The sequence below is a fragment of the Lonchura striata genome, chromosome 16 (genome assembly GCF_046129695.1).
Source record: "Lonchura striata isolate bLonStr1 chromosome 16, bLonStr1.mat, whole genome shotgun sequence".
NCBI classification, from domain to species: domain Eukaryota; kingdom Metazoa; phylum Chordata; class Aves; order Passeriformes; family Estrildidae; genus Lonchura; species Lonchura striata.
In genome coordinates, this window is record NC_134618.1 from 3,966,507 (window position 1) to 3,974,469 (window position 7,963).

Below are 7,963 nucleotides of genomic sequence, written 5' to 3' on the forward strand. Positions count from 1 at the left end.
GGTGGCATTGCACTGGCTGTGAGGTATGGTGGCATTGCACTGAGGGATGGTGGCATTGCACTGACTGAGGGATGGTGGCATTGCACTGGCTGTGAGAGATGCATTGTCAGTCATGTATGCTGACTGACATACATGTGGGGCACCTCAGAACTCAGCCCTCTCTTGTCCTACAGCTGGGTTTGATGGGGTTTTTTTGAATATTGCCCAAAGCTCCTCCAAATTAAGCCCATCCTGGTAAAGGGCTGTGAAGCCTTAGGGGAAGGTGACAGTCTTCACCTCCCCTTAGAGGGTAGAAGAGATGGGTGCCTTTTCTTGCAGAATAAGTGACTTTAGTTGCTTGACATGGAAAGCACCCATGCTCTAGAACAACTCCTGCTGCATTGTTTATTATGCTACTGCTTGTCTGCACAGACAAGTTCTTTATTTCATTTTAAAGAATTATGGATCTTAGAATGGTTTAGGTTGGAAGGGGCCTCAAAAACGATCTTGTTCCACCCCTCTGCCATGGGCAGAGACACCTTCCACTAGCCCAGACTGCTCAAATTTCAGGACCTGTCTTAGAGACAGGTTATCCATGGGGCTGTACTGGTGTGCTTGAGGCTTTTTGGAGGACTTGTGTTCACCTCTGGCTGTAGCTGAACAAAAGGCATTTGAATAACTGCAGACTCGTTTTTACACCACAAGTTATTGCCAGGCTTGTGGGGGAAGAGTCTTAATTAATCCCTCTGAGGAAAGCACTGAGCAGAGCTTCTTGAGGCGAGGCTGCAGGACATGGGTTGGACACACACAGGGAATTAGGTGGTGGAAGGAGGTAGGGCCTTTAGGCTGCCTCTGGTACCTCTGTGTAAGGGAGTGCCTTTCCTCCAGCCAAAAAAGGGACAGGGCAGCAAAAAGGTGGGGGGTTTGGGGTAAGTGACTGTCTGTGCATGAAACTTGCTCTTGTTGAGAGATTTTTAAAAGTACATATTTAAGGGTAGTAATTATTAGTCAGTAATTACACTAAGGATAAATGGAAGGTCAGACCCTACTTTTTAGGAGTGACCATAAATTTATCTTACTAGTTCAAGGTGTTGGCACTCCAGTAGGCATCACAAAAATAAACAGTGAATGTCATCAAAAGGGAAAAATTGAAAAGAATAACATTTCTGCAAGACTTTTTCATGTAACAAGATGACACAATGATGGCCCCAGTTGCATTGTTACCTGCCACAGCGAAGAGCTGTGATTGCAGGCTGCCTGGACAGGCTGTGTAGCCACTTCCCTGGCTGAGTACAGGTGTGAGGTGAAGTGGCAGCTGTTGACAGTGTGTGACTGTCATCCTGCTTGTGCTCTGTGTGGTTGTACCACAAGCACAAGCCTGCACAGGGGCTGGTGCTGCTCCCCTGGCACCCTGTGGTTCGTGCCTTGTCAGCACCTGAGCTCTGGGTTTTCTTTTCTTGCAGGACTACGATCTCTGCATCAACTGCTACAACACTAAGAGCCATGACCACAAGATGGTTAAGTGGGGCCTGGGCCTGGATGATGAGAGCAACAACCAAGGAGAGCAGCAGTCCAAGAGCCCCCAGGAGTCGCGACGGCTGAGCATCCAGCGCTGCATCCAGTCCCTCGTCCACGCCTGCCAGTGCCGCAACGCAAACTGCTCTCTGCCATCCTGCCAGAAGATGAAACGGGTTGTCCAGCACACCAAGGGCTGCAAGCGCAAGACCAACGGCGGCTGTCCGGTGTGCAAACAGCTCATAGCTCTTTGCTGCTACCATGCCAAACACTGCCAAGAGAACAAATGCCCCGTGCCATTCTGTCTCAATATCAAACACAAGCTCCGACAGCAGCAGATCCAGCACCGCCTGCAGCAGGCTCAGCTCATGCGCAGAAGGATGGCTACCATGAACACCCGAAACGTGCCTCAGCAAAGTTTGCCTTCTCCTACCTCAGCAACGCCTGGTACCCCTACGCAGCAGCCAAGTACACCGCAGACACCGCAGCCTGCTCCCCAGCCCCAGCCCTCCCCTGTAAGTATGTCACCGGCCGGCTTTCCCAGCGTGTCCAGAACCCAGCCCCCCACCACCGTCTCGACAGGAAAACCCGCGAACCCGGTTTCCGCGCCGCCGCCTCCGGCTCAGCCGCCGCCGGCCGCCGTGGAAGCGGCTCGGCAGATCGAGAGAGAGGCTGCGCAGCAGCAGCAGCAGCAGCTCTACAGGGTCAACAACATGAACAATGGTTTGCCTCCCGGCCGCCCGGGACTCGTGAACCCCGCGGTGGGCTCGGTGAACCAGATGCCGCAAGTCAGCATGAATGTACCCCGGCCCAACCCCGTGAGCGGCCCCGTGATGTCCAACATGCAGCCCGGGCAGTGGCAGTCGCCGCCGATGCCGCAGCAGCAGCCGATGCAGCCGGGAATGGCCAGACCGGTGATGCCGATGGCGACGCCGCAAGCCGTGGCCGGGCCCAGGATGCCGGGCGTGCAGCAGCCGCCGCGGAGCATCACCCCCAATGCACTTCAGGACTTGCTGAGGACCTTGAAATCGCCGAGTTCTCCGCAGCAGCAGCAGCAGGTTCTTAACATCCTTAAATCCAACCCTCAGCTTATGGCAGCTTTTATAAAGCAAAGAACAGCCAAATACGTGGCGAACCAGCCTGGGATGCAGCCGCAAGCAGGGATACAGCCCCAGCCCGGGATGCAGCAGCCGCAGACCGGCATGCAACAGCCAGGCATGCACGCGCAGGCGGGACTGCAGAACATGAACGCGATGCAAGCCGGAGTGCAGAGACCGAGCGTCCCCCCGCAGCAGCAAGGGATCGGAGCTATGAACCCCCAGGGACAGGCGATCAACATCATGAACCCCAGCCACAACCCCAGCATGGCCAACATGAGCCCGCAGTACCGCGAGATCCTGAGGAGGCAGCTCCTGCAGCAACAGCAGCAGCAGCAGCAGCAGGGAGGGGCCGGCATGGCAGGAGGGATGGCAGCTCACAACCAGTTCCAGCAGCCCCAAGGCCCGGGAGGTTACCCCCAAGCCATGCAGCAGCAGCGGATGCAGCAGCACCTATCCATACAGGGGAGTTCCATGGGACAGATGGCTCAGATGGGACAGCTGAACCAGATGGGCCAGCCCGGCCTGGGGGCGGACGGCGCTCCCAACATCCAGCAGGCCCTGCAGCAGCGCATCCTGCAGCAGCAGCAGATGAAGCAGCAGATAGGGTCCCCCGGGCAGCCCAACCCCATGAGCCCACAGCAGCACATGCTCTCAGGACAACCGCAGGCGTCTCATCTCCCTGGCCAGCAGATCGCCACCTCCCTCAGCAACCAGGTGCGGTCCCCAGCGCCCGTTCAGTCTCCCCGTCCCCAGTCCCAGCCACCACATTCCAGCCCGTCACCCAGGATACAGCCCCAACCGTCACCGCACCACGTCTCTCCCCAGACTGGTTCCCCCCACCCAGGACTCGCAGTCACTATGGCTAGCTCCATGGATCAGGGACACTTGGGCAACCCAGAACAGAGTGCAATGCTTCCCCAACTAAACACCCCCAACCGCAGCGCGTTGTCTAACGAATTGTCTCTGGTCGGTGACACCACCGGGGACACATTAGAGAAATTTGTGGAGGGTTTGTAGCATTATGGGAGCATCACTTTTGTTTCTTCTTTCCTTTCGTGTTCTTGGATATTTTGTACTGAAAAATTCAGACATCTGGGTTGTTTTGAATCCTAGATGGAACTGCTGCTTCCTACAGATGGAAGAATTAATTGCTGTTTAAAAATAAAAAGAAAAAAAAAAACAATACAAAGAATATATTTTTTTGTTAAAGCCAGGCGGTTAAAATATCTGGTCTCTTTTGTGGGTTTTTTTGGTTTTTATTTTTTTTGTTGCTGTTGACTCATACCTTTTTTTTAACGGGGAAAACAAGTTCATTATATTCATATTTTTTATTTGTATTTTCAAGACTTTAAACATTTGAGTTTAAAAGAAGAAAAAAAATAATATTCAGAAACTGTTTCCTGAAATAATGCAACATTATAGCGTATCCCGGTAACTTTGACACATGGCGGGAAGATTTTTGTTTTCTATAGTGAACTCTGCAGGCGTTTGAAGTATTACCCCTGGGAAGATAGGAATTGACTCTTGCACACATTGGCCAACGCCAAAATCCTTGTCTTGCAGATGTAGAAATTGTTGCTTTGTTTCTCTGATAAAACTGGTCTTAGATGAAAATAGGGATGATCACTCTTAGGCCGTGCTGATCTGGATAGAGAAGAAACATTCTTTTCTTTCTTTCTTCTGTGTGAAACTTGAAACGAGGAAAGCAATTCTAGTGTAAATCATGCAAGCGCTATAATTACTATAAATAAGAAAATCCAAGAAGATTCAATCACTGTATAGAATGGTAAAAAGAAAAAAAACTCATTTCTTACTTATAATATCATATTGTTAAATAAACTGTGTGCAACAGACAAAAAGGGTGGTCCTTCTTGAATCCATGTACATGGTATTAACACTTAGTGTTTGGGTTTTTTGTTATGAAAATGCTGTTTTCAACATTGTATTTGGACTATGCATGTCTTTTTTCCATTGTATATAAAGTATTGCTTAAAATTGATATAAATTACTGAAGTTTTTAACATGTATTCTGTTCTTTAAAATCCATGTAAGAATGTTTAAGGTTTTTATTTATTTATATATTTTTTTGATCATGTTCTTTGTAAGACATAGCTATGACGATTCACTCATGACCCGGAGCAGCCAGAGGCAGCGGTAGGAGAGGCACGATCCATGGATATTGTAGCTAGCATGTCTGTTTTACAACACCCTTAGCGATTGTTTCCTTTTCGGGGAGGGAGAGGAGAAGGGAATGGTTCCCAGACATCGACTCTTCGCAGGCGTTCATCCATAAGGGTTAACTGGAATAAATTATTAATAGCCGTTGCTTTTTAAAAACTGCATTAATTTAGAGAAGGATCACCAATGAAAGGAAAACAGAGAGTATTGAGTTAATTCTAGGCTAATTTATTTAGTCTACAGTAAAATATGAACCTATTGACTTTAACACTATTTTTCTGCTGTTAACTCTGAGTCTAGATTTGAGGGTTTTCTGTGGAATAAAAAATAACAAATCATGTACATGTTCCCTTTAATATCCTGTCACCATGCCCTGTTATACTCACTCCTCCCTCCCCTCAGTGAATTGCTTTCTCGGAGTTAAAAAGTCCAGGGAAGATTTCCCAGCGTAGGTGTGGGCTCAAACCCGAGGGCTCCGTGTGGCCGGGCTGTGCAGCGAGCCCAGGGCGCTGTCCTGGCGGCGCCGGGCACGCGCGGCTTGTCACATCCAGGCAGCGCTTCCTCCAGCCTTAACGTTTTTATCGGGACACTGGTGGGGGAAAACGGGGAGAAAAGAGCAAATCTTTATCTCAGCTTTTGTCCCCGTACTGTGAAAATCGTGCGCTGCAGCGCCGCTTCATCCTTTTTAACTGGAGAGGGTCTCTGCTTCAACTTTTACTTGCAAACTTTTAACTCTTGTACCTTTTTCACTACCATCGGATTCATCTGCCCACACAATTGTCTTCAGCAATTCAAGATGTCAAAATTTGGGGCTGGGGTGAGGTCAGTGAACACTAAACCCAAAGCTTGTCCAAAAGAAATTGCTGTAAAACAAACAAACAGAAAAAAAAAAAAAAAAAGATGGAAAGCCCTGATGCTGTGTCTCATGCTGTGTACTTAAAAAGAGGAAAAACACTATATTTGTGATCAAAAAGAGGAAACTTGAAATGTGCTGGTGTTTCTAATAAAAGCTGGTAAAACTGCTTGGATTGAAGGATGGTTCCACTTGGCTGGTGGCCGCGAGGATCAGCGGAGCCTGACGCCCGAGGTTAAGATAACTGCTCAGTCTCACTAAGTCCTCTAAGTAGCCTCCATTTTAAAGGCATCGGCACCGCTTCCGGATTTGGATGAGCTGAGTCCTCTTTGGAGCACAGAGCTGCTGTGGCCCAGGTGCAGCTCGCTTGGGTGCCCATTCCTGGGGAAGAGTGGAAAAAAACAACGGATGGGAAGCAAATGCTGGAATAATTTTTAAGTACAGCCCGAAGTGTGGCGAGATCACAGCGCCAAGGGATCGATGTAGATCCCATACCCAGGTGTGTTAGGTAAGAGCAGATGTTTCACAAGGAAAAGAAGGGAAATGCAGAGCTGAAACCAAACCTGAGGAGGGGCTGGGGGTGCAGTCCCTGCAGCCTCGGGGAGGCTTCACTCCAGTCTCCTGTGAGTGTTGATAGGAAATTCAGCATATCTGAAGCCTGGATGGGCATGGCTTTTCCAAGTGGTGTCTGTTTGATGGGGAGGTACAGTCAGTAAGGAGCAGCATCCTAGAAACATGCGCATTTATAAGGCAAGAGTGCACTGGAGCTTGGTGCAGGAGCTTTACCACCAAAGAGGGTAATGCCTTCCCCTCACTGAGTTTTGGAGTAGAAGAAGGTTCTTAAATTCGAACATAGAGCTGCAGCGACGGTTCTCTGCTCTTTTCCTGGGCTGCCCACCCTGCTCTGCTCTGCTCTGCCTCCTGCCGCCGATGCTGCTGCCGCAGGCTGGGAGCTTTCCCTCCCGCTGCCCCCACAGCTGGGCTTCCCCTCCTGGCTCATCCCTGTCCCACCAGGAGACAGATCTGCCCACAGCACTTGAGTGCTCCCTGCTCTGTCTGCCTCCCGGACGGCTGAGAGCAAAGCAGGAAGGAAGAGGAGCCCTCTTGCCAAACAGGCTGGGACAGTCCCCCCTCGGTCACTGTTAAAGGGCAGCAGTAGGTGTCGTCCCTTGTAGCCGGTGGCAGTGGACAGCAGTGAGTGACAGCAGTTCGTGGCTTACAGGGTGATCGGGAGATGTGTCTGCTGCTCCTCCCGAAGCAAATTTGAGCCCATGGTTCTTCCAGCGCAGAGAAGACGGAGCAGCCACCCTGGAGCTGGGGGAGCACCGCAGAGGTTGCTGTGCAGGGCACCCTGTGCTTCCCTGAGCTTCTCCACAGTCAGGAATTTAAAATGCAGGGCAGGACGCTGCCAGGGCTGCCTGGAGCCAACCCCAGGATAACTGAAACGAGCCTGGACAGAGGGGAGGATCTGGATCAGATCCCCTGTGATCCCTGCAGGAGCACATTCCATGGGTAACGGTGAAAGCAGACCCAGGGTGAGGCAGGAGGAGGATTCGGGTGTTTCACAGCAGGTACAAGAGCTCTGGTACAGCGTCGCTCTCGGGAGTGCCGTGGGGTCAGTGGGCGGTAGCAGTGAGCGCTGCGAGAGGAGGGAAGCTGGTTTGCAACCAGCTCAGAAGTCATTTTGGTTTTGGCTGCAGCACAGGGAATCTCGATGAAGGGCTGGAGTAGGTTCCAGGTGGAAATGCAGCCAGCAGAAGGGTGTCAGAGTGATGCAAAGGCTCGTGCTGGTTTTGTTGCACCTAATCCATAACGCTGAGTGCCCACAAACCCCACTCCGTGCGGCTGTTTCTTAGATATGAACCTCCAAAACAACACTGGGCTCGGCGTAGTCCCAAAAGATCAGCTGCGAGCATGAGTGAATTGCACACGGAGCTTTCCAGCGAGCTCCCCCGGGCCTGGGATTACAAAGCTGGCTCTGTTCAGTGGGCACGGTTCCCTCCTGAAAGCTCCTCGGTCTGGAAGTGGTTAGTGCTCACCGAAAGAGACTTGCTCCACCTTTTATTTTTGGCTGTGGTGTTCATTGAGGCCAGGCTCTGCTCTCACGCACGTTCCAAATTCGCCTCTCGCCAGTGGTTCATTTCCTCACTGACCCGCATCCTCCAAATCCTTTCTGCAGTACCTCAGCCCCTTGCATCTCGATGATGTACACTAAAACAACTCCGGGAGATGAGGAGCTCGGCAGAAATGGAAAAACGAGATGTTAAGCAATTGGCTCAGAGTCGAGCAGGGTGCCCAGCAAAGGCGTGGCACACAGGGGCTTCCCGAGGGCTGCCCC

General features: G+C 51.0%; 1 protein-coding gene across 6 annotated transcripts in view; it reads left to right on the forward strand.

Annotated features, from left to right (window-relative positions):
• CREBBP (CREB binding lysine acetyltransferase) overlaps nt 1-5,794 on the forward strand; it is a 95,055-nt gene extending 89,261 nt beyond the window's left edge. For all 6 annotated transcript variants that reach the window (XM_021540803.3, XM_021540804.3, XM_021540802.3 and 3 more), the window contains one exon: nt 1,443-5,794. In XM_021540803.3, coding sequence (XP_021396478.2) covers nt 1,443-3,611 — 2,169 coding nt within the window. In that variant the 3' untranslated portion in view covers nt 3,612-5,794. The remainder of the gene's footprint in view (nt 1-1,442) is intronic.
• The last annotated feature ends 2,169 nt before the right edge of the window (nt 5,795-7,963 follow it).